Below are 26,530 nucleotides of genomic sequence, written 5' to 3' on the forward strand. Positions count from 1 at the left end.
TTATTTAATGTACTAATTTAAAATTATTTTGGGGAAAATGTAATTACTTGAATGGTTGAATTATTTCGGGTTTGAGGCCTTCTCTCAAGCAGTGATCGCAAAACATACCATTTGCTTGTGACAGCTGTTAGGGCAAGGGTCCCTATGTAACAAAACTACGTTTTATTGTCTGTATTTCCTCACATAATGGTGTTCACAAAAGGATTTTATCTATTCAACTACACAGGGCCAGGCAACTCTTAGGACTAATGTGTTTATTTGTAAGGTCGACCTTATAGCTACGAGGTATTTTAAGCAAACAGCTTGTTGACACACTTAAGTTGTCGTGTGGTAGCGTGTAATCAAGTGACTTTTAAAAAAATATAATCAACCTCATCATCACGTGTGTGCTGTGTTCACATTATCATGGTTATCATCCAAAAGGAAATCAAGCAAAGCAATCAGAACAACTTCATGATTTGGAATGAGAGAGAAAAAGACATCAATGAGATCATCTTGGAGAGAGACACAAACATACTTTGCTTGTTTTTTTATTATCGCTGCAAAGCATAAAATAATCACAGGAGACTTTGAAACAAATGTAGCTTTTATGTGTTGACAAATGTATTGAGTGGAGAGACGGTGACTTTTTTTTTTTTTTGTCTGTGCAAATTATTGCAAGAGGCAATTCAGGTGCAACACTACCAAGGAGTATCAGGGCCACACTGGAAAGGAAAAACCATCAAATACAGCAAAAATAAAGGTGTAAAATTGGATGAAAAGCAAATGAACTGTGTGTACAAAATAAAGTCACGTAAAAATTGGCACGTTTGTCTTTTGCCCACAAAAAAAAAAAAAATACGTCCTCAAGATTGTAGCATTCTTCCTCCCCCAAAAAGTATCTTTTCTTCCTGGAAAAAGTTGCAATATTTGTGGAAAAAAAAAGATATTCTCAACAATTGCGCATCCACACCACTACCCCCTGCTCAAAATTCAATGCAACTTTCCCCTAACTGTAATATGACTATTTTCCCCTTAAAGAATGCTCTTTTTAAACCCTTCTTTTAAATTATATAAAAAAGCAAGTGTTCTTGAATTTTTTTTTGAAGAATTTCTTTTTTCAAATGTACTTTTACAACCTTTTTCCGAAGACTTGCATCGTTTTTCGATGAACAAGAGTGATTTTTAAAAAGGATTGCAACTTTTTGCCAAAAACAAAAAAAATATCTAACTTTCATTATTTTCATTTTAAGGTTGAACATTTTCTATAATCCCCCCCCCCTCCCCCCATCTTCATCCTCATAGTATGGTTCCCGCACCACCCCAGCAGGTTTGTAATACTCCTTTGTGCAACATGAATGAGTACGACATACATATGACTCTGCAGCTACCCCATCAGCAACAGTGTGTTTTGTGCGTGTGGTCACGTGACTTGGACCCGAGCTTGACACGCCGTTTTCAGAGCCCCTTGAGGCATCTCAAGAGCAACCGGCATTAACTCAAAAAGAGATGGTGACATCAAGACAGAACTCCTGAAAAGACATTCAGTGCGTTGCCACGTACAATGTGTTCACTTGCTTCCTGTAGCGCCTCCTTGCCGTTAAAGAGTACTTTGACTATTTACAGTATAAATTACTAGACAGTTTAATGATGAAATAAATTACTTAAATACAGCTGGCCGTGGCGTCTGCAGCATGAGCAGAGGGTAATACTGCATTGGTGAAGTGGTCGGGTGTTGTCGGTTGCCTTCCATTTCGGGATGGTAGGAGGAGTGATGAAGGTGCAGCTATACCACCGTGCCGCTTGGAGAGTTTCCGTTCTGTGCTGTTAAGTTCTGTAAGAAAAGACACAAGCCCCCCCCAGCAATTTAGATGGCGAGAGGTAAGAGTTAGTATAGTGTTCATCAAACTGCTGCCACGCTCTATCCATGAAATGACAAAAAAAAAAAAAAAAACAAAACCCCCAACTGTTTAAAAATTTAATCCGCTGAGTGTACGCGATTCAAATTTTGTCGCAATCCAAAAAAATCTCATGGCATACCTCTTCAAAAGGCCAGGAAATGCCAGTATGGTCCAACAATGGTTACTTCAATCGATAATGGTAGTAGCCAACGTCATGCTCTTCTTCAGAATGAAAATGAATTGAGACTGCAGCAGGAGTAGTGCACTCCCTTTTGTGTCAACTCTCACATACACAGAATTAAAAAATATATATATTTTGGGTTAAATTTATGATGAATGTGGCAAAAACATTTGTCAGGATTTATGATCTGTCCAGTAAAAAAAAAATATGTGGCTTGGCACCCACTAAATTTTTTTCACAGAATAAAAAAAATACATCTTGGGTTAAATTTATGATTAATGTGGCGAAAACATTTGACAGTAGTTATGATCTGTACAGTAAAAAAAAAACACTGTCTGCACCCAGCGACAGCAGACAAAAAGCTGCTGTTGTATGTGCATCTGGAAGTTCCACCTACTTACACGCAATTCAGAGGCCACGTAAAAACAAACAAAAACAATTCGAAAATAGCCACGGACAAGTATTGTGCCGTACAGACAAAATAATTTCAAAAACGAAGTACTGCTGGTTATTTATTATCCGAGGCTGAAAAATATTTTATAGTTAAAAGTGACCAGATTCTTTTCATTCCGTTCATCAATGAAGTACTTTTGACTCATATCAAGAATCTAATTGTCTTGGTCGCATAACAAACATTTTAGCCGCAAACTAGCAAATAAAGTTAAAAAAAAAAAGAAAAAAAGACATATTTGGACAGTTTCTTTCCAGCAAGGATACAACACAAGAGTGTGACCAAGAAGAAAAAATGAGGCGCATTTCACAGACAATGCCAGGAGACCTCCTTGAAATATGGATTTAACGCAACAGTTGATTCCCACTCACCAAGCCTGTTCTGCACACTATGCAGTAAGCATCTTTCCAATGACTCTAATAAAGCTTAAAAACAGATTTTTTTTCGCATTCCTGCATTACAAAACAAGTCTTTGGAGTATTTCCAAAGAAAATTGTGGGGAACTTTTAGGAAAGCAACAATGATTGAGGACTTCCACATACATCAACAAATCTAAGTGGCTTGAGAGCGTCATAATTGGTGGCTGAAATGATATTCATAATCGGTGAAGAATTGATCCTTCCTGCAACTCGGAGGGCATTGTTGCTATCCTTGATATGGGGTCGGCATTGCTAAAACAGGAATATAAAAATACACAGTGGACTTGTGTTTATTTTTGTAGCATTGTATTATTCGACAGATGTAAGGTGTTTACTGCTCGACACTCTGTCGCAAGGCAAGAGAGGAAGGAATCATTTTTCATTTGAAGTTCACTTCCTTATATTCCACAAAGCACACATCACAAAAAGAGTAACATTGAGAGAATTTAGTTACAGCAGCAAATGGAGAGAATTGTGCGTTTGCTTTACTTTATGCTTTGAATAAAGGACAGTTTTGCAGTTATGTTTCTGAATGTGGAGGTCTGCTGCTGCTCAGTCAAGGGGGCAGAAATTCTGGTAGAATACAGCGCAGCTGACCAACCAAAAATACTAGACTTTTGGTTTCATCGCAAAATAATGTAATGAGAGACCTGCATATTTTGTTTTCTCTGGATGTGGCCCTTTGAAGAGAAAATTTGGACACCCCTGTTATCTATGTTATGTAATGTGCTTTTATAACAATATACCGTCAAAATATCGACAGGTTTTGATGCCCGTCAGACTTTGACTGTTCGACAGGCATCAAAATAAAGACCTTGTAACTTCGGTAACGAGCTTTCAGATTGAGATGGAAGACGTGGATAAGTTCCTGCCTGTCATGGTCCCGTGACTGTGCCGTTACATACCGCCTTGCCAGGCCTGGCCCAGGTGCAGATGAGCCCCTCCTGGCATGCCGTGATGATACAGTCATCCATGAAGACTAGCACGGTGAGTCTCTCATGGGCGATCTTTTTGCACACGAGTGGCTCCAACAGTGGCACCTCATGCATGCGCGGGCAAAGCGTGGTGCCCAGCACTTTGGCGGCGTCCAGGCGCCCGCTACCTCGCGGTGCCACATTGATCTTATCGTTACTCTTGCTGATATTACCCAGGCTGTGGTAGCGTTTGTGTTCTTTCTCCACCCCGCCACCCACCACCGACTTGTCCGACTTGCGCTCCTGGAGGGAAAGCGTGGCAAAGCGGCCGATGCTGAACGGCGCGGTGTTACCCGGGGCACTTCCAACGGTACCGGTCCCACTTCCTGTTCCCCCAGTGCCGCCCTCCGTGGCGCCCTGGCTCTTGGAGGTGTTTGCGACCGCTGGGTGGGGAAGTGAGTTGGAGCGGGAGAGGGAGCGAGGCAGTGGGAGAGGCAGCGTGGGCGGGTTGGAAGTGCCCACAACAGGTGGGTGGTGGTGGCCCTCCACTCCACCACCCACAGAGTTGGGTAGCGTGGGTCCGAAAGTATTTGTAAAGGCTCGCGAAAGCGGCAGACGAGGGTATAGAACATCATCTGTAAGGTCCCACAGACAAAACTGGGTGTCCTGCCCGACGGATCCGAATCGGTAGGTGACAGCCGCTGAGCCGCCGCCTTTGGAGCTGTGCCGGGAGAGCCGTGACAGAGTGCTGCTGGTGCGCACCCGTCCAAAGTGTGGGGTAGTATTGTTGGGCGCCCCTCCCTGGTGGAGGTCCTCCTCACTCCCACTGAGTTCCATGGGCTCCTCGTCCTCCAGGGATGTGGTGAAGGGGTCAAACGCCACCACGTTGACCCAGGATTTGTGTCCATGCCCGCGGGCCACCACCCGGCTCTCGGCGAAGGACCACACGGTGACCAGGTCGTCCTCTCCCCCCGTGGCCAGGTACTTGCCATCTGGGCTCCATGAGACACACAATAGTCCTCCAAAGTAACTCCTCATCACACCCTGGAGCTCCATGGAGTCAAAGTGGAAGACCCGCAGGCAGCCGTCCTGGCCCACACATGCCACGTGGACCCCATCAGGGGAGAAGGAGAACTCGTTCAGGCCACCCTCGCCCACGGCCCAGCGCAGAAGAGGGTTTCGGGGTGTCTTGGTTTTGCAGGCGTACACGGCGAAGCCCTCCCCTTGACGCAGAAGCGAGTATTGAGGTGCAGCCGTGCCGCATGGATGCTCCACGTTGTAGAGATACAGGTGGCCGCTCGAGTGAGAGGCCAGGAACAGGTTCTCAGACTTGGGGAGCCATTTCAGACACGTTACCTTGGATTTGTCAATCAGACGCTGCACATGAATAATAGGAGACAAAACGTTTTATTAGTGGCCTGAACAATTACTTCAATTGAAAATGACATCTCAATACATGATAGGAGACAAAACGGTTTATTAGTGGCCTTGAACAATTACTTCAATTGAAAATGACATCTCAATAATTTTGCCTCGAAATCCTACTTCAAATTGCTTAAATCTTGTTGGAAACCTTGGCTTGAATCCCTAACCTTTCCTTGAAATGCTAAACCTGATTTGAAACTCTTTGTAGAAACCCCAAACCTGGCATGAAAGCCTCATTTGAAGTAACATTTAGTACCTCCTCATTGAAGAGCTTGCTGGTCTCCTTCTTGATGGGATCCAGGTACTGCACCTGCCCGGCCGAGAAGCCCACGATGAGTGCCACACTGTCGGCCGACGCCGAGTACTGGTTGAAGTCGTGACACGTGGGCTGCGTGCCCTTGTAAATCCTTTTGTCAATTGGCTTGCTCAGGTCCACTGCCTGGTGTGCACGCACACAAATAGTTTGAGAAAACAGTATGACACCAAATAATCATAAAAGCACATGATGACATAAATATAGTATAGCATTGTATCTTGAAAACATAACAAGGGGTTGTAACCCTAACTCTGGTCTTGAACACCAGCGTTGAGACCCTCATCCTTGTTTGAAACTTCAACTCGAGGTCTTCACACAGTCTTGAACCATAATTATTTAAAAACCCTGCTTTGTCACAGCAAACCAGGCTTAAAACCCTTTACCCACGTCTGAAACCATGAACGAGGGTTGGATAGAAAAAAAACGAACCCCCAAACCAAGTCTTGAAACCATCCTGAAACCATTAATGAGGTTTGGATAGAAAAAAACGAACCCCCAAACCAAGTCTTGAAACCATCTCTTGTTTGAAACCCAAGAAGTCCTTACTCTAACATTTGTGTCGTTTTAGACTACTGCCTCACTTAACCCAGCAAAGATGACTCATAAAAATAAAGATTAGTTGAGTTGAAGCGCATTCTTTTGACATCTTGCAGCTCCCACCTTGACCATCTCTGTCCATCTTCTGCTACATGACTCATCCTCAGACGAACTCCAAAGGCTAATTTTGTTGTCCTCTTGCCAATTGGTGCTATTTGTACCACCATGTGACACCAAAGACAACTAAAACAAATGAAATGTCGTGTTTGTTAGCAGGAAACTGCCACATACTAGCTCGCCCAAAGTCGTGAAATGTAAGCTAACTGCTAGGCTAGTTAGCATGCATGGCTAACGCCGACAGTCCACTCCCGTGACCTGGGCGGGCAGGGCCGTCGGACCAGGGCTCACCTTCTTAATGTTAGTGTACGTGTAGAAATAAAGCTCCCTGCCGATGTTGAAGCACACCCGCTCTGACTCCTCGCCCGGGTCTTCGGGCTGGAGCTTGACCATGGAGACCCGCACCGGCGGCAGGAAACCCGCCGGGGAAGAATTAGCTGCGGCATTCGATGAGGAGGCGACGGCTGCGGCAGCTGCTGCAGCGGCGGCGGCGGCACCGGGCCCCTGCAACAGTCCGACACCTCCACCAGGTATCGGGCCGGCTCCAGCCGCGGGGCCCAGCGTTGCCCCGGCGGAGGGACCCCTTGGCAGCCCGCCCCGCTGCTGGGAGTCGGAGAGGGTGAGCAGCTTGTAGAAACCCTCTCTGGTCCGGAACTGCGACTTAATCTCATTAATATCCTTGAGAGCGCCGCCATCTCCGGCCATTTTTAGTCCAAACGAGCCGCTCGAGAAACTCTTGACCTGAAAACAATGACGCCGCGATAATTAAAAAAAAAGAAGGCAGTAGCAAGTGCTAAAGCTGAAACGGGAGCGGCGGAGGCGAGCAGCCGGGCTCAGCTAGGCCGACCAGCGCTGCCAGTGTGACCCGCTGCATTTTACACCAGTATCGGCCACCAGAGAGCCGCTGGCTTAAGACTCATGGCCGACGGAGAGCCCCTATGAGCCGGGGACGGCGTCATCCTAGAGCAGCTCGCTGCCTCCCTCAGCTCGACCGCTACGATTTAGGAGCAGAAATGCGCTCGTCCGCCCGCCCGCCTTTTGTGTGCGCGTGCGTGCGTGTCTGTGTGTGTGTGTGTGTGTGTGTGGGGGGGTCGGGGGGGGGGGGGTCACAAACAGATAAGAATGTTGGGAGGAACTCAGTGTACAATATTCAAATCTAAAACAAATACAATATTGTAAACTTGTTAATACACGCCAGGGAGTTTACAAATTCTTTAAGCATCAAATAAGAACTCTACAAAGAATTATATCAAATAGATCAATTTAAATTAAATTATTGTGTGTGTGTGTGTCCCGTACCTTTTATAAAGGTCCTCTAAACAATTATACATATTTATATTTTCGAGTTATTTCAGAAATCTACTTTTATTTCTTTATTTTTAAATGTTTTTATAATGTGTTGTAATTGCGTCAGTGTTTGTTCTAGTAATTTTTGTCATCAACTTTGTTTTCTCTGCCTTGCTTCAGAATGCCATTGACTGTAGTGTTTGGAAATGCTTGCAGTTATGTCTTTGCTTGTGTGAAGGACATTGAGTTGCCTTGTGTATATAAATAAAATTGCATTGACTGGACAAATTGTGTCTGGTTGCTTTCCTGACATCCACCAAGACATGGGCAAATGCAGAGAGGGGCATTTTGATTGTAGTCAGTTATCAACTAAGCTATCTAAAACAAATTGATACAATTTCAAATGCAATTTAATATAATTTTCTTGATAAAAAAATAAATATATATGTAAATACAGTTTCTGAGCTAAATGGGCCATCCAGCAAAAAAAGCCATCTGTTACAAATTGACAGATGTCGATTTATCAGTGATACTTATAGTCACCATCTGAGTCAAGTAGCCTCCACGTACGGGAAAAGGGACATGAGTGACTATACTCCTCAAAAAAACAAAACAAAAAGCATGACCAGTGAAGTCTTTATTATTTAATAGTGGCCAGAGAGACAGTCAGACAGATACAGGAAAGATGAATTAAACATAAACAGAATTTAGAATCCTATTCAAAAACACACATAGACTCTACACATTGTCCTTTGTGACACAATGTCGTTCCGGTTTCTCGGTTATCACCTGTAGTCTAGACCAGAATACTGTAACCTTTGTAAATTCAACCCATTTACCTGTAATTATATATCATATCATTTAAATGTTTTGACTACATTATATAGGAAAACAGTAATAAAATGCACACTAAAAATCGACCAATCAACAACCAAATAAGGAGGAATGGCAAATGGTGCAGAGCAATGGGAGTAAACCAGCAGGTTCTTCATTGTACCGGAGACCTTAAAGACCCAGCGTTTCTTTTTGCACGTTGCAGCCCAACAAAGTGTTTCCAGCCAGGACACACTCTGTGATACATGGTGCTTAAAAAAACACACACACAAAATAATCTGGGTGAGTAAAAGTATCATTTCATCAAAGCATTGCAATATTTTATTTTTTTTTAATCCATCTATCCATTTTCTAATCCGCTTTTTCCTCACGAGGGTCGCAGGTGTGCTGGAGCCTATCCCAGCTGTCTTCGGGCAGTAGGCGGGGTACCCTGAACTGGTTGCCAGACAAGCGTAGACAAAACAACAACCATTCACACTCACAATCACACCGTGGGACCATTCAAAGTGTTCATTTAACCTACTTTGCATGTTTTTGGAATGTGGGAGGAAATCGGAGTACCCAGAGAATACACAAACAGGCATGGGAAGAACAATCAAACTCCACACAGGAAGGCTGGGGCTCGGAATCGAACCCCGGTCCTCTGCACTAGGAGGCAGACGTTCTAACTAGTTGACCACAGTGCTGCTCGTAGACACGACTTTCATGTTTTTATCTTTTGTACTCAATATAACGATTAAGTTCCTGGTATGTGCAAATTTTTATTTCCAGATGTTTTATCGCAACAAAAACATGACTTGACATGCCATATTTGACCTCTTATTGACTCGAAATTTAAGCATTTAAATTGATATTGAGTCGAATTGTGACCAGAAGAATCACAATCAAACACACACACACAATCACAACCTAAGTAAATTGAATGGAAAAGTTCAGAACAATGCCCAGCCACACAAAATCACTCAACAAACAAAAAACCTCTGCGGTAATCATTAAGGGTAATTACCATTCTGAGCCAGCAGCCATGACACAGCCTTACGAGCAAGAAGCTTCCATTCGACTTCAGCATCCGACTTGAATCCATGAAGCCAAACAAGAGCCAGAATGGTAGCCCACACGTTCCCGTTCACCTGAGTTCGGCGGAACCAAGGAAAAACAGATTACACAAAGAAGTGAAAAAGGTATTACAGCACATTTAAAATAAAGTCCTACCTTTGCCGGCTTGGGCTGTTCCACCTCCTTTCTGGTCTTGTTCAGTGCAGCAGCCAGATCCGGGTTGAGCTCCCAGCAGCCCGACGCATTCTGGAGAGACACCAACTGCAGCAAAGTGTCTGGGGTTGTCTGGATGGCTGGATTGTGGGGAAAGGAAGTTCTTGTCAGATAGTCAACTGCAACTTTGTTGCCCTGCAAGTTTTGGGGGGCTTTCGAAGATAGGTTGCAATAAGTCATATCTATTTATGCTGTACAGTGAAACCTCTTCCTTCAAAAAAAATTAATAAAATTCCAGTGGGAAACAATCCACTGTCGGCATCAGAAGAAAAAAAAATCATTTTATTCCTACTTGACATCACTTCCACTGTACGTTGATTGTTCTTCCTATACTAAGAGCCTGTGCTGTAGTTCCACCTGCCTGCCCAGAAAGCTAAAGACAAAGAAAATGTGTGTGTGATTTTTTTGGTGAGTTGAGTGTAACAGTATTTTTGGTTGTGAGAGCCTTTTTGTATACAGTATATGTTGGGGGAGGGGGTCCTTGAGGTGTGATTTTTTTTTTGTTGTGTATGACTTTTTTGGAAGTGTCAGTGTTGGTACTGTATGTGTGTGTGCGTGTAGTTCTTTGGTGAGTGTGAGTTGCTATTTTTGCATGTGTGAGAGATAGAGTTATAATAGTTTGGGATTTTTATTATATATTTTTTTGGTTTTAATTTGTGTTTTTTTTTGTCGTTAAGCATATCATCTACAGTGTTTGCTTTTAAATGTGAAATCGAAATGAACTGATTTCGGAGCATCTTAGAATAAAATGAGAAACAATGCAGTAATTAAAAGATGTGATGGTGTTGTGTCGCGTGCGTTGGTTTGCTTGTTTTGTTCTTTACAGAGCTTTCCAAACCGTTTGGTCAAATGAAAATAAACTTGTGCTGTGTTTATAGAACTAAATGCAGCTTGGTGGTGTCTGTGTGCATGTTCAACTTACAAGAAGCAACAGGTATTTCCTTGGAAGAAAACGACTTTGCTTTCCTTGAATGAAACAGACTGCCTAGTGTACTAGACCGTATACTTCGTTGCTTCATTTTAAGATGACCTTCGATTCTTTTTCCTGTTTGGATAAAGAACAGGAGTGGGGGGGGGGGGGTACAACTTTCATTATTTCCTTCAAGAGGCACTTGCCAAAATATTTAAATATTCCAAAAATGAAATTCTGCTTTGTTTTACTTGCCGTTGGTTGGACGTCCACTGAGACAACACATGTCTTTGTGAAAAAAAATACAAACAAAAAAAAACAATCAAACAAACAAAAAAAAAAAAAAACAAAGAAAACCACATGAGCAAATGGTGAGGAATGCACTGTAAGACTATGATACAAATTTTCAATAAAATGGTACAGTATTCCAACGAAGTGTGTGAATACTGTGTAATTTGATATATTCTATTGAACCACAATCGGTGCAGCTGGTATCTAATGATATTCAATTTAATAGCTGTATCATATTTCCTATGGTTTGGTTGGTTGAACATCCCGATGGTCAAATTATTTTCAAATGTTTCTAGGGAGGTACCATCACTTTTGTCCAGGCCTGTTTTGTGAGGCTGTTTTTAAAAATAAGTATTTTTTTTTCCACACCCCAAAAGCACGATGTGATTTTCACTGGTTAACTTTCATTTCATTTTAATTTTTTTGGAATTATTGTAAAATAATCTCTCTGTCTCTCTCTCTCTCTCCTGCTCTCATCTTTGTTAGTCCTTCAAAATAAATTCTCCAGTTAAAGTTGAGAAAATTTGAACACAGAACTTCAGCTGCTAATTATGGTATGTTTGGTTTCTCTTTGGTTGTTGTTTTCTTTTTCCCTTGCTGTTTTAATACAGTGTGTATACATATGCACATTTTGATCTGCAACATTCAATAGATTATATTGTTGCCATTACTTGTGCTCGTTAATCCTTGTTGCCAGGTTTACCTGTACCATCAAAGGAAAACTAAGGGGAAAAAACAAATGGAGCCTTGTCCTCTGCTCACTTACAGTTAGGAAATCAAGAGGTATCTGATAGAAATTGAATTATTTATTCAAATGCCTGTCTGCGTGATGCTACTTGCCTTGCATTTGAAGAGAAGCACCTTGGTATGGGGCTAAAAAAATAAAAAAGAGGAAATGAACAAAGTAAAAAATGTCTGAGAAATAGTAATCCACAATTCCATTTTGGAAATGAGTGATTTTCCAATTGCATATAAAGTACCAGAAAAAAGTTTTGAAACACACTCAACCCCCCCTTCAATCCCAGTCTCCATGATGCTACTTACTATGTAGAGCGTAAGAAGCTACGACACCACCTTTGAGAGAAATAAAACAGGTATTAGTGAGCAACAAAACCACTTTATAATGATGTCATATAATAACCCATCCTTAGAAATGCAATCGGTAGCTGCTACACATTTAATTCTTTCCAAATTAGCCTATGGTTACAAGCCGGTGTGGTGTTGACATGCATGAGTCCCATGTATTCATTAACATGCACTGTCCTGACCAAAGAAATAAAATAAAAGTATAAATCCTTGTCTGTATGATATTACGTGCCTATATTGAAAACCCCATTGCGGGTACCTGAGAATTAATCCTTGTTGCCAGGCCTACCTGTACCATCAAAGGAAAACTAAGGAGAAAAACAAATGGAGCCATGCCCTCTGCTCGGTTACACTTAGGAAATCAATAGGTAGCTGAAATTGAATTATCCATTCCAATCCCTGCCTGCACGATGCTACTTGCCTTTATATAAATTAGGATGTATTGTATTGTATTGCTTTTGAAAAGAATAACCTTGGGATGGGGCTAAAAAAAGAGGAAATGAACAAAGGAAAAAAGTCTTAGAAATAGTAATCCACAGTTCCATTTTGGAAAGGAGTGATTTTCCAATTGCATATAAAATACAGTACCAGGAAAAAGTTTTGAAACACAATCAATCCCCCCCCCCCCCCCGCCCCTGCAATCCTAGTCTCCATGATGCTACTTACAAGATCTAGCGTAAGGTGACCAGGATTTACCTTTGAGAAAAATAAAACAGGAATATTACATGGGAATTAGTGAGCAACAATACCACTTTGTAATTATGTCATATCATAACCGAAATGCATTCAAATGATTCTGCGCAAATATGTCAATGCCACATCCCTTCCCTCTACACCAGGGATCACCAGCCTTTTTGAGAGTGAGAGCAACTTCATGTGTACTGATTGTGTGAAGGGCTACCAAATTGATACACGTCTGAAATAACATTTAATAATATTAGAATGTGTTATTTTTCATACTTAATGATTTTAATTTTCAGGCTCTGATCACCTTAAAGATGTCTCACAATACTGCCAGTGTTTGCATTTCTGCAAATCACAATCCTAGCACTGGTGGGCTATTGGTGTGGTCCTCGCGGGCTACCTGGTGCCCGCGGGCAACACGTTGGTGACCCCTGCTCTACACAGTGGCCAAAAGAATTATTGCCTTGGGTTGTCTCGGTGGGAATTTAACATTTGATGGTTTGATGCACTGAAAATGTGATAAATATGCAAAAAACACAGAAATCAGGAAGGGGGCAAATACTTTTTCACGGCACGGTATAGATTGATTTTTTCTTTTTTTTAAATTTTTTTTATTTAGCACTCACCGACTCCTGGTACACTTCTGTGCAGCAAAGGGCCCCGTATGGCTTCTGTGCTGTCTCTGTTGATGGCAATGAAGGCAGTGAAGGAGCTGCTCACTCCTGATTGGATGCTGACATCCACCACCTTTTTCGTCACTTCCTCATCCTTCTCTCCCTCGTTGGATTCCAGAGAGCGAATCAGAGTTCGAGCACCTAGCCTGTGGATTGTTAATCTGGAGAAGGCAAATAAGTACACATTACAAACTATCAGCACAATCAAACAAACAAACTCTATTCATATTTGATGGACAATTAATGTATCTTTCTTCTATCTATGCCAGCAGCGTATAAATAACCTGCATATCCACCTTTTACCACTTACACAACAGAATAAGTCATGGCATGCACACACTGAGTAATTAAATTTATAAATACGGTATTTTGTGATGAGATTATCACTTCAGTTTGTAAATACTGTATACTTCAAGAGACATTTTTGTCTTGAGTGCAGTGACACCTTTCAAAGGCAGGGGTGGCCAACCAGTCAGAGACGAAGAGCCAGTTTTTTTACTGTTACTGCAAAGAGCCACATCATACCCTACGTCGTAGACACACACACACACACACACACACACACACACACACACACACACACACACACACACACACACACACAAAAACACACACACAAACACGCGTGCTCGCACGCACGCACTCACGCGGGTGCCCACTAGTGCACTCGTGCACATACGTATGCACGCACACCACGATGAGCAACAGTCGGAACGGGCCAAAAATGAAGGAAAGCTAAAGATACAAGCAAACAAATAATTTTTTCCCCCCACCCATTTCCTCCTCCCAGCACTTGCGGTCGACTTGAGACCAGTTCGCTGGCTCCCGGTCGATTCTGATCGACGTATTGGGCACCCCTGCCTTAAAATCAGAGCTAATTCGCTGACTAGTTTAGCGTCGTCGTTTGCGCGTGAGCGGTGATGCAGCCATCTGATTGGTTGCCCTTTATGTCAATCAAGTACAGGGATTGATGATAGGCTGACGTAGTACGTTTTGTGTATTTAGCGCCTTCGTTTGAATGGCATCACCACTGCCGACACTTGTCGTGTGAAAGCCCGGGAGCCGCATTGAACCAGCCAAAGAGCCGCATGCGGCTCGCGAGCCGCAGGTTGGCTATCCCTGTTCTAAGGTAAAAAAATGTGGTTATTTCTGATGACCCAAACAACTCTTCACTCTCACACATAAGGACAATTTTGAGTCCTCACCGAACCTGACATGCATTTTTTGGGATTTTGGGAGGACGCTGGAGCTGACTCGAGGCTCAGAGCCAAAATCTCTCACCTTTGAAGCCAGAGTGCTGCAATAGTGTGTCCAATACATGAATAGAGCCTGCATTACCCAGTGTCCTCTGTGGGTTGGAGAGGGAAGCCAAGCTTGCTCTGGAATGGATGGCCTGCTAGGCTGTAGTTCACCATGACAGAACCATCTGTTTCCTCCGAACTCTGAGAAAGCATTGCGGTGTTAAAGACCAGAGGTGGTCATTCTGTCAGACTGATAGAAGGTCCGTCAGTCCATCACTATTTCAAGCCGTATTGTCAGCCAAACGGTATCGAGAATGTAATTTGCATTTGCACGTCAGACACGGGCGCCGCACAAGCCGACATGAAGAATAAATGCAAAATAAAAACAACAGAAACACTCACAAGCAGTGTGTGGTGATTCGTGAAATAAAAACAATTTGGGACCTACAGGTATGTCACTGAGGTCTGTGGGACTGAAAGGTATACAACATTGTTTTATTTCGTATTTTTATTGTATTTGGCTGCGTGTCAGGTGTGCGGCACCTGCGTGTGACATAGTACCGGGAAGTCTGTCCTCGTCGCTGTTTAGCTTTCGCCGATACTGGGCCGACCTGAAATACTGACTCATTGGACTGACGATGCCCAACTCTATTCAAGGCATGCTCAATTGTATATCATTGCTGTGATGTAATCAACTTAACTGCCAATGTCGCATGTCCAAAAGTCGTTTTGAGTCCATAAATGATGTGCAACTGCTCTTAAGAAGTAAAGAGTCACATCAACATCACTGTTTTGTTGGTTCTGCTGTTGTGATTGTGAGATGTTACCACATGAGTCATTTGGTGAACTATTTTTAAATTTTATTTAATTAATTAATTATATTATTATTATTATTATTATTATTTATTTATTTTAAGAATGGAAATCATGTACAAAAATTTTATTTATCATGTGTCAACATTTTTAAGACTTTCGAAAGCTTGATTTGACAAATGAATGCCAAATTTGACCTTGTTTTGACATTGATGGATTCAATGTCTTTTCATATTTTTTTAAGGAGCTGCAAGAACCCTGCTTTAGTGGATGTGGTTGGGAGTTCAGAGCTGTTGCCTACCTGTCCAGTGAGCTGAGCATAAATGAGCGACCGCTGACCCTGGAAAAGAGTCGTGAGAGGCGGAGAGAGATGTGTGACAGACACCCCCTTTGGTAAATCCCAGATGACCGAGATGTCCTCCACAACCGGTTGCAAAGCAAACTCCAGCGACTGCATCACCTGATGAAATTAAATCCATGATTTAATCAAGGCCTTCCATTATGTCCTTGAAACAGCCGTGGTGCGCTTTAGGATTTGCCAAAATCATTTGGTTCGCTGTCTTGTGAACCTTTGCTTGCATCCTGTCAGCGCCTGTGATGAATTGAGCGTGACCTCGGCCCTCCTTCGCCAAACCATAGATGAGAGCAGTGCTGGCCCCTTGTCCAATCCCAAAAGAGAAACACCTGCAAAACAGTTACTTGGGTTCAAACACATAGTGACGATTTATAACATTGACTCAACTCGATTCAACTGTATTCATAGAGCACTTTAAAAGAACCATCGCTGTATCTAAAGTGCAAAGATCATAATACAACAACAAAGAATAAAACAATACATTACATTAGAAAGCGCAAAAACAGTAAAACTATAAATCACGTCTGAGTCATGCTGAGTCAAAAGCCAAAGAATAGAAATGAGTTTTGAGACGAGTTGGGCAGAGAGAGGGCTTGCCGAATGTTCAGTGGGAGGTCATTTCTGTAGAGATGGACCAGCAACGGAAAAGGCTCGATCCCATCAGAGCCTCCGCTTAGTTCTTGGTACCCCTAATGTCTGGTCCGCAGACCTGAGGCACCGGGCATGTGTATAGGGGCGGAGGAGTTCAGAGAGGTAAGAGAGAGAGAGCAAGTGAGAGAGAGGTAAATATATATACTCCACGTGGTTTCACCTGTGGGAACTGGAATTCTTTTTCACAAGGGTTGTAACCTCCTTGGTGTTCCCCACTCCGCCGTCAGTTAAGACAAAGAGCTGGAGGGACAGTTGACGTTTGGTTTAAAAATGACACACCATCAATCCCGAGAAGTGTCACAGAACATGACTGGAGCAAAAGTCCTTTTCAAAGTGCACACAAAAGAGTAGGGCAAGCAGTGCCTGCCCAGCCTGTTATACCTAATTTGAATGCGTGTTTGTGTGTGTTGTTGTGTTATAAACTAAAATGTCTTTATGCGGCCCATTATGAGCAGTAGGTGTGACGGGCCATGCATTTGATCCCTGAGGAAAGACCAGACCTAATCTAACTCTGAACGCCAGAAAGCATCAATACTACACAATAAAGCAGTAAAACTATGGTGACCGTCCAAAACAGTTCGGAATCAACATTTATCGATCAAGAACAATGAAATAACATATTTCATACTCACCAGAGATGCCTGTTATCAAAAGTACTAATGTCTGCAGAGCTCTACAGACGCGTTTTGCTTGTCAAAGTTGGCTGTAATAAGTTTTGCTGTGACTAAGTAATTCAAAGGATGGAGAAATGCTGTCGTCAACAAGTGCTAGTTTGCCCATGGTGATCGGTTGAAGAAAAAAAAATCCCTTTGCCAAAAAATTTTAGGTTACATCAGCCAGCAATACTAATTCTGAAATCCCAGGACTGATCACAAATGGCACCAGAATAAATATCAAGCATCCACATCCATGTACAGTACAAGTTGCAACTTAAGGGAAATGCTACAAAATCAAGACTCTTAACAGATTGCTGGGAAAAAAAATGAATTCAATTTCGAATTTAGTTTGTAAATGTAGGTGAGTGCTTGTGAAAGAGATGATTGTGTGTAATACTTGTCGTGGTTGACTGGGAATGCAGGGCTGGCTGTAAATGTGATTGAGGGGCTGAAGTATCTCTGTTCCTCCCAGGTTTGCCTTCATCTCCTTGACAATCTTCAGAGCCTTTTTCATGGTCTTCTCACTGTACTCCATACTCTTACTGCCATCAAACACACACAAGTACAAGCACAAGCGCTGCGAGACCAAATAGAATGTTGTAGTTTATCGGACTGACAAAGAGTAGATTCTTACGGGAAGATGTGTTCAAAGGAGGAACCAAAACTGTAAATGTTGAAGTAGCAGCCCATGGGTAAGCTTTTCAGAAGCAGCAGCAGAGTATCCTGTGTGGAAGTGAATTATCAATAATGAAGGAAACTGTAGGGGAGAAGGAATGAATGAATGAAAACCACATTTCCACCCGGGGGGTCGGGGGGGGGGGGTACAGTTTGGTTTGCCACAGTTCTATTTGGAACGTTAAACTGTGAAGGTGTGTATGTGGATAGCATTGCCAATTCTCTTTGTAAAAAGGCCTGCAGAGCAATGTGTGCTTTTTCATTACCCTGGCACTGTTGATGCGATCTCCTGCCATACTTCCGGATCGGTCCAGTAAGAACACAAATTCTCCCTTTGTGGTGAATGAAGACATCACTGCCTGGGAAAACTCAGGGTAAACACTGAGCATCACCGCCGCATCCCCCATCAGCGTGCCTGAATCACAAAACGGATGAGAAAGGGGGATTTGGAGCATTGAGAAAGCATCCAAACAATTTGAATTAAAAGGACTTTAACACACCAGGCTTGGCAGATGCCTTTCCTGCCTCCACCACAACTGCTGGCTGGTGGGCATCTTTATAGTAAATCAACAGCTCAATATCTTTGTCAAACGTGTGTCCTGCAGCCAGTTTAACCTGAAATACCCCAAATAAACAAAACATGGATAAACAGCATGCCTCAAGTGTGAACGACAGCGGATCACATGAGTGTTCTACGTACGGCCGCATGAGTTTGCTCCTTGTCGAGGTACTGAAGGGGCTCCAGGGAAAAATTGGAGTCCACTTTGGAGACCCGACGCGGTGAGGACACCCGCGCAGAGAAGGACAGACTGTATGGCACTCGAGAGGCAGGAACAGACGTCACCTGGACACTATGACCTTCACTTCCTGGAAACATTAAATTGTCATAAGAAGACTGAATAGCGAATAATAGTAGCTCTCATGTCATATGACTCTAAGTTTATAAGCATCATCTCATCATGTCATCTCCATGTAAAAATGCAATACATATTATACTTGGTTTGAAACAAACATGGTAATTTTGTTCAGAGTATTTTTCTATTACCTCCTCCAAAATCATCTCAGATATGTCTGAGCTGCCAAAACAAGATCAATAATTAAAAATATATCTATCATCCTGTACAACTATCATACACACAATACTCATAGACTAGAGTTAGAAAAACTGGTCTTTTGGTTGAAATTTCAGGATAAACCGAAATGCACTTCAAACTTGACAGGTTAACATAATTCGACTTTCTCCAAACTTTTGAATGCGCATTCAATTTTTCAATGTTTCAATACCCTTTCAAAACTTTCTGCTCTCTGACAAAGATTCAAAATTAGGTGGTTTAATTTCCAAGGACGACCACTACTATGCCTTTCTGTGACTCTGTTTTGTTGAAAGCGGTGATGGGTTGTCCTACCCTGAGGTTGGTAGCGAGGGTTGAGCACCACAGGCAGACAAAACCTCAACCCGCCATCAGCCTCCACAGCCAGCTCAGTGACATACTCCAGCCGGATGGAGGCGCTCTCTCCCGGGGGAAGACTCCCCACACTCAGAGAGAAAATGTCTGGGGTCTGTTCACTCTCTTCTAGGAGGAAGGCCTGCTGGCCAGAGCTCAAGGCATCATCGTACTCCTCTCGAGCCTGCAGAGGAAATGTAATATTCACACAGTCTTTTTCTCCTCTCTCATCTTTGGAGACACACTCACTTCCTGTTTCTCCTTCACATCAGCGACAATCTCAGTTTGTCCAATCTTGGCACTAAAATGGCAGACGGCAGCATCACCAGACAGAGGGAAGACAAATACGGCCTCGATGGCTTTGTCCTCCTTGTTCTCATAGTGCAGCGTGGAAAGCACGTTGGCCACATGGTCCTTTACCTCCACTTCAACTTCAATGGCCTTCAGGGGAACTGACACACACGCAGACACAAAACGATCACGGGGTTTCAAATGTCAGTGATCATTTCATACTGGTGTTTGCTAAATGTACTTCCTTCCTCTGTTGACTTCCTGCTCAAACACATTTAAACATAAATAATGCTTTCAGGAAGGCCCCAAAAAAATTAATGCTACAAATACAAGAAGTGTGTCGTTTGGATGTGCCCCAACAAATTGTGCAAATTAGGAAACAAACTGTATCGACATGTTGTGGGTTTGTTGGATGAAGATCACACCTGTGGCATTGCATGTGTCTGTGTTGGAGTTTTGCTTTGCTTCGACCTCGATCGTTCTCAAAAATGTTCACAAGTTTGGAAATACAGTGATCCATCGCTACTTCGCGGTTCGTTTATCGCGGGTTTAGTGCATCGCGGATTTTTTCAAACATAAAAAAATAAAAAATAATTTTTTTTTTTTTTTTTTTAAATATACATGGAGTAGAGTACTGTATATGTTGCTCTATGTGACTCGCTGTTGTTTTGCAGCTTCTCGCGGACCGTTTGCGGACTTAAAAAAAAAAAAAAAAAAAATTACCTGTTTATGTTAATTGGACACTACTTCGGGGATTTTCGTTTATCGCGGGTGGTAAACGAGGGATTACTGTATAATATAGTCTGATGCCAAATGGGCATTGTTTACCATTAATTTTTTTTAAATCAAATGTCTGACTTTTTTCCAGAAAAAATAGATGGAGACTATACCTGTGCCTCTACCATTGCCACACCTTTATCAACTGGCACTTAAATATTTATGCACTCCATCTTCCTCTTCATCTGTTCCCTGTGAGCGAGTGTTTTCGAAGGCAGGGAAACTGGTGTCCAAGAGGAGAAATGGTCTTGGAAAGACACTTCAAAAACTTTGCGCCTCTTTGAAATGTATGAATGAATCCATTTGTTGTGTTTTTTTCATATGATTGAACACTTTGGAACACAAAATCCCATACATACTCTAAGTAAAATGTTTTAACTATAAATGTTATTACAGACAAATTTGCTATATTTTGCATGCAAACTCATTTGACTATTGACTGACCAACACAGTATCAATACAGTGTCAACACAGTTTGTCTAATGCGTCAATACACTCCTTGGGGTATCATCTACCCGTCACTAGTTAACACCCATTAGTTTTGAACTGCAATTTGAACTTGTACCTGGCTCCTTGTTGACGGTGAGCAGACCACAGCGGCACACCATGGTGACGAGTCAATAGGTAACTTCCTTATGTTGGTTTTGCTACACACAAAAAAGAAAAGACACAATTACAACTGCTTGATGTGACGTTATTGTATAGTCATATAATAAAAGACAAAGAGAGCCTGCCGGGGTACACCCTGAATTGGTCGCCATCCAATCGCAGGGCACACATAGACGAACAACCATCCGAGCTCACATTCACACTTAGGAACAATTAAGAATGGGAAGAAACCAGAGTACCGAAGAAAACCCATGCAGGTAGGAGGAGAACATGCAAACTCCACACAGGATGGCCGGAGCCATAATCAAACCCTAGACCTCTGCACTTTGAGGCCAGTGTGCTAACCAGTGGCCCAAAGTGACGCCCACTGTTGATCTTCAGTGACAAAGAGATGTAATGAAGGTTGAGATGCAGTTACCCGATTTGCTCAAGGAAAGCGTTCCACAGCAGGCAGTTGTACAGCAATTCCACTTGGACAAACTATATATGCGACCGTGCCGCCAATTATCAGATCATATTCAATTTAGAAAAAAAACGCAGAGGGAAAATCCCGCTATACATTACAAATTTCAGCAAATAACGACGAATTACCGATTCAAATGGAAACTGAGATTCTGGTCATAAAAAACACTCCTACCTTCCTTATGTGGCTCAGAAAATGTTTAGCTGTCCACAGGTAGTCAATCCGGAAGAGCAAAGAGGGAAAAACCCACGCCCACTCTGCGTAGCTCTTGCCATTCGTGTTAATACGCCCAGTTCGAGTTTCGGTTTCATTTTGGGCTACGTCACAAATGAGTTGATTAAAAGCAAACGTTTAGAGAGCCTATTCTAAAAATACTCTGCATTCTCACTCTTTACAACTAGAAACTGTGCCAAACAAATACATCTGTTTTCATTAACGCGGTTAAGAAAGGAATTATATGTATTATTGTGGTGGTAGTTTGCAGATGTGAACAAATGCACGCGCTTTTAACATTTATATGATCTCCTTGATATCCACTGCACTGGAGATGCCTGCCCAGTTTGTGGTGAACGATCCACTCACAAGGGAACTTTGGAATCACACACAACACCCAAGAGAGAAACTTTTGCCTGCTCAATTTGTGATGAAATCCAAGTATCCATGTTCAGAAAGTCTTCTTTTGAACATTCTGCAGGGCAGGGGCAGAGCTGCGTGGTAGCCAGAGGTGGCCATGGCGACCAGCACACATTCCAATCTTGGAGCCTCTCCCAGTTGTTTTCAGGCAGTAGGCGGGGTACACCCTGAACTGGTTGCCAACAAATCGCAGGGCACACACATAGACGAAAAACCATCTGCACTCACAACCACATCTACAGCGTTCCATTAACCTACCATGCGTGTTTTTGAAATGTAAGAAGAAACGGGAGTACCTGGAAAAAACCTATACACAGGCATGGGGAAAACATGCAAACACCACCAATGTCTTTAAAAAAAACAAAACAAAACAAAACATTATTTTAAAAATATTTTAAAGCACCCGCATCACCATTGTGTGTGTGTGTGTGTGTGTGTGTGTGTGTGTGTGTGTGTGCGTGTGTGTGTGTGTGTGTGTGTGTGTGTGTATGTGTGTGTGTGTATCATGGGGTGGGCGTGGGGGGGTCACACTCGGACATACAATCATGGGTGCAAGGCGGTCTCCAATGACCCATGTTACACTCACAGCCAAATACATCATCTGCAAGGAGAGATCTTACAGTTTACCCGTCAATGTCATGCATGGACCCAAGCAAGTCTTTTTCCGTTCCCCAACATCAAGCACGGCAGAGTGGGGAATATTACTGCATGCCCATAACTGCTGTGATTTTTCATGCTGCATCAATATTTTTTCTAATCACTATAGTAATGCAAGGGTATTGACATCATGCAAGATGTGCAAAACGTCTGCTAAGTGAATCATTACAACACCAGTGCCCACACAATTGAAACAAGTGAAAAAAAATGGACAAATGATTGTGGGATTTTTTTTTCCTGACACTGGATACAACGATGTGATGGTAATGGTGAGCAACGGCCATTAAAAGTGACGGCAAACAAGGAGACAGGAAGGTACTACTGTGTTGTTTGTAATTGTGATCAACCGTGGTGAGGAGAAAAAAAGGGGAGAGTAATAGAGGATCAGAGGGGGCAGTTAGGGAAGGTCTATGGATGGTAATATATGCGGCCCTATTGTGGGGAATCAATCCACCATGCGTTAATGGGGGAGTTGGGGGGGTTCAAGGAGGGGTACACAGGACCAAAGGCGGGCTATGGACTAAAAGTCCCAAGAAACACACTCATGACCACAGAGTGTCAACCGAATTCTCATGTGAGTCCTAAAACTTACCTTTTGGGACCATATCTACATTTTATTTGTACGTTCGAGGTGGGGAGCAGACATACAGATAAGTGTACATTTTGTACAAATGTTTGTCGTGGGAACTGTCGCTTTGTGGTGAAAGTCTGTGGCCACATGCATGTGCGTGTGTGGTGCGCACCGTGGGATTGTCTGCATCAAGAGTGAAGAGACTGTCAAGAAGAAAAACACCGAGCAGGGTAAGAAGTTTTTTCTTCATTTGCATTGATAATTTATGAACTTTAATGAAGTTGTTACAGCATTGGTGATGATCTAGATTTCGAAGTGAAATTGCTGTTCTTTTATGACACACACTGAATTGTTGCAAAGGAGAAACTGTTTTAATTGCATTAAGTTAGAATCTCCTCTGCTTCTGGAGTGCAAGGAGTGTCCACACTAATCAGCTGAAACATATTGGCAGCGTGGGGAGTGCTAAGGGTGCACTTTTTGGTGCTTGTGGTGGTGGGGGGTTAACCGTGCTTTGTTTCGGCCTGATCCCTGCGAAAGCACTAGCCACAAGAACAAAAGTATTGTATTGGAATAACGATGAAAAGAACAATGGGGGCTCGATGGGCGACTGGTTAGCCTCCCAGTGCAGAGGTCCAGAGTTCGATTCCAGCTCAAGCCTTCCTGTGTGAAGATTGCATGTTCTCCCCGTGCCTGTGTGGGTTTTCTCCGGGTACTCCAGTTTCCACCCACATTCCAAAAACATGCGGAACTCTCTAAAGTGTCCCTGGGTGTGACTGTGAGCTCGAATGGCTGTTTGTCTATGTGTGACTCTCGATGGCTGGCAACCATTTCAGGGTGTCTCCCATCTGCTGCCCAAAGACAGCTGAGATAGGCACCAGCACACCCCACAACCCTTGTAAGGATAAGAGGATTATAAAATGGATGGATGGAGAACAATTGGAGCCAGAGTACAGACCTCGATGAGAAAAGGGAAAGAGATGAAGAGAAGGTTGTCTTGTTTTAGGGGAGTTAGGAGTGGGTGACACAACACAGAACTGGATCAGCAATTTATTTTATTGCTATTGCATTGCACATGTATGGTTGGATGTTGCAACACAAGACTATTCAACATTCACATTCATATGCTAATGCATGTATATACATATTATATATAATATATAATATGTATATACACGCACCCATTTATTTGTCAGAAGTCTTTATTTGTGTGAATTTAATGATGATATAGCTCAACTGTAATGAGCATAATTATGTGACAGCTATGAATTATTTTTTTTTAAACATCCTTTGAATTAATGTTATTTCGTAACAATTATCAAATGGCAAATAACATGAATACAAACATGCTTTACTGAGCTATTTTTTAATCCACAATATTTGAGTTTTTAAAAATTATTAATTTATGATAAAGACTAAAACACCAAGAGCATAAACAGGTGTGCCGCTGCAGGTGGAGCCCTACAGTGCCACCTGTTAGTCACAAACAGAACCGCGACAGTGACGTGCAAAGTCGAAATGTCAACCTTAACTGAGCATCAATCAGACCTTCAAATAAATATCAAGATGCAGTATTTATAATTTTTTTAAAGGAAAAACAATTAGATACTTTGTTCATTTAATTATTTCCATATTCATGCTGTAAGCAAAAGGTGCATTATCTACAGCCCCAGCACAGAAAACGCTGCCCCTATCTAACAACAATTCAAATGAATCCAAACATGGTATGAAACCTTCTTGCAGGTGGGATGAGACCTTTCGTGTAAGCCATGATGTCAGAAGGAAGACAAAGAAGAATGCAAGACAATGAACGGAGCACGCACCGGTTTACGCTTGCTTACCTTCTCCTCCTGGCTTCACCGTGCACATGCTTCCTCCCCAACTTCTGGTCACGGGTATTGACGCTGTCCTGGGACTCGTACACACACCAGTACATCACTGAGCAGGCCATCCTCAATGTGACCCTGGACACTCTGCAACAGCACCAAGGTCACCATGATGAGAAAAAGGTGAAACGGAACATTCATTGTAATTCGGTGAGAAAAAAAATTAACGTTTTTGTATTTTTATATTTGGCCTCCTTTTCAGGACAGACTGGGACGAAGCTTCTGGAGGGCTGTGGGGGAGGTGGTTCACTCCAATGCTGAAATGGACTTCCTGAGCTCCACTAGGTCTGACCCCGTGTACCACTTTGATTCCGAGCGGGTTGAGAGCGCAGTGGCAATGCTGCGACAGTTCTGGGCTCATACTCTGCTGTCAGTGCGGGCCAATGAGTACCAAAGTGCTCGTCACAGCTTGGGACAACTATTTCACTCCCTGCAGGTACACAACAACAACAGCTAAAAATATATCGAAAGAAGATTCGACATGTTTATTATTATTATTTTTAATTTATTTATTCTTATTTTTTAACACAAGGACTTCTACAGTCACAGTAACTGGGTGGAGATGGGCCAGCGCTCCATTTACCTCCACTTGCTTCAGCCAAAGGAGCCAGCTATCCCTGTAGCTGAAGGTGATGCAGACTTATACAGTATCTACATTATCTTTACAATGTTTCTCTTGTTTGGTCTTTCTGTAATGCATTCATGTGCAGGTTGACGAAAAGTCTTGCCAGAACTATCGAATAAGAATCATGATTTGTCAGCAGAAAGGCAGTTAGAGGGGATGGAGAGAGATAAATAGACACAAAAAGATCTTAAAGACTAGAGGAAATGTAGACACAAGGCATTACGAGACATCTTAAGGTAATTGATGTGAGGTAGTTTGAGAAGCGCTGCGATAGATAGTCCTTGGATATTGTACACCTTTTTCCCTCCAGGCCAAACTCAGTCGCTGTTGAGTCATTATTTTAAGTTGAGTCTCAATGCTCAGACTGTACATAATGTTGCAGTGGGTTAAAATAATATAAAATGGGGTTTTTAGGAATAAAACCTCAGTCTCATTTTTGATGAAGACTTAGGCCTACGGTGCTCTTACAGTACATTTCAATGTCGGTCATTTATGTTGGGACTTGGAGAGCTAAATACTGGGACTTCTTTAGGAGGTAATTGATGTGAGGTAGTTTGAGGTGCGCTGCGATAGACAGTCCTTGGATATTGTACACCTTTTTCCCTCCAGGCCAAACTCAGTCGCTGTTGAGTGAGCAAGGCTCTCTGGCCTCTCTCGAGGTCTTCAAAGGTCTGTACCGTGTTCGTCTTCTGCCTCCTATTCAGCCGGGCCAGTGGTACCTGCATGCTCAGGCTGACGGACATGTCGCATTCAACATAATAGGTACTGAATTGAATGAGAATAATGTGAACGCCTGTTCAAATGTGGCAAGCATGACTGGTTTCGTATCCCCTCAGCTGAGAGCAGTGTGGATTTCCTATATTATTTTGCCACTGTAACGAACGAGACTCACCCTGGATTGGCCAGAGTA

The 26,530-nt window shown here is 42.6% G+C and overlaps 3 protein-coding genes and 1 long non-coding RNA gene across 7 annotated transcripts; 2 read left to right on the plus strand and 2 right to left on the minus strand.

Annotated features, from left to right (window-relative positions):
- Window positions 1-361: 361 nt before the first annotated feature.
- Window positions 362-13,056, plus strand: LOC109529368 (uncharacterized). Its single transcript, XR_002170823.1, has 3 exons — window positions 362-811; window positions 10,057-10,064; window positions 13,046-13,056. It is a non-coding gene; the product is annotated as an uncharacterized LOC109529368 (long non-coding RNA).
- LOC109529363 (WD repeat-containing protein 20) lies at window positions 1,258-7,302 on the minus strand. The gene is made up of 4 exons (XM_019892703.1): window positions 6,532-7,302; window positions 5,527-5,709; window positions 3,837-5,222; window positions 1,258-1,813 (listed from the first exon to the last, which is right to left on the minus strand). Exons 1-4 carry the CDS (start codon window positions 6,943-6,945, stop codon window positions 1,766-1,768), a joined length of 2,031 nt encoding a protein of 676 aa, XP_019748262.1. The 5' UTR covers window positions 6,946-7,302; the 3' UTR covers window positions 1,258-1,765.
- On the minus strand, window positions 8,152-21,522 carry LOC109529362 (von Willebrand factor A domain-containing protein 5A-like). Of its 4 annotated transcripts, none has more exons than XM_019892698.1 (22): window positions 21,426-21,522; window positions 20,745-20,826; window positions 19,361-19,563; window positions 19,073-19,295; window positions 18,367-18,533; window positions 18,167-18,281; window positions 17,933-18,081; window positions 17,626-17,714; window positions 17,389-17,533; window positions 16,496-16,575; window positions 15,899-16,013; window positions 15,631-15,789; window positions 14,614-14,717; window positions 13,228-13,436; window positions 12,584-12,613; window positions 11,876-11,905; window positions 11,672-11,704; window positions 10,796-10,828; window positions 10,553-10,675; window positions 9,574-9,710; window positions 9,368-9,491; window positions 8,152-8,612 (listed from the first exon to the last, which is right to left on the minus strand). In XM_019892698.1, the coding sequence occupies exons 2-22, from the start codon at window positions 20,785-20,787 to the stop codon at window positions 8,533-8,535; spliced, it is 2,391 nt and encodes a 796-aa protein (XP_019748257.1). In that variant the 5' UTR covers window positions 20,788-20,826; window positions 21,426-21,522; the 3' UTR covers window positions 8,152-8,532. The 4 variants fall into 4 exon arrangements, with proteins under 4 accessions (XP_019748257.1, XP_019748258.1, XP_019748259.1 ...); XM_019892699.1 differs by lacking the exon at window positions 21,426-21,522 and adding an exon at window positions 21,134-21,245; XM_019892700.1 differs by lacking the exon at window positions 12,584-12,613.
- Window positions 21,523-23,047: 1,525 nt separating this feature from the next.
- LOC109529367 (von Willebrand factor A domain-containing protein 7-like) lies at window positions 23,048-25,844 on the plus strand. Its single transcript, XM_019892712.1, has 4 exons — window positions 23,048-23,342; window positions 24,853-25,118; window positions 25,198-25,431; window positions 25,528-25,844. The coding sequence occupies exons 2-4, from the start codon at window positions 24,879-24,881 to the stop codon at window positions 25,708-25,710; spliced, it is 657 nt and encodes a 218-aa protein (XP_019748271.1). The 5' UTR covers window positions 23,048-23,342; window positions 24,853-24,878; the 3' UTR covers window positions 25,711-25,844.
- The last annotated feature ends 686 nt before the right edge of the window (window positions 25,845-26,530 follow it).

Source organism: Hippocampus comes, unplaced genomic scaffold (genome assembly GCF_001891065.2).
Source record: "Hippocampus comes isolate QL1 unplaced genomic scaffold, H_comes_QL1_v1.1 scaffold72, whole genome shotgun sequence".
NCBI classification, from domain to species: domain Eukaryota; kingdom Metazoa; phylum Chordata; class Actinopteri; order Syngnathiformes; family Syngnathidae; genus Hippocampus; species Hippocampus comes.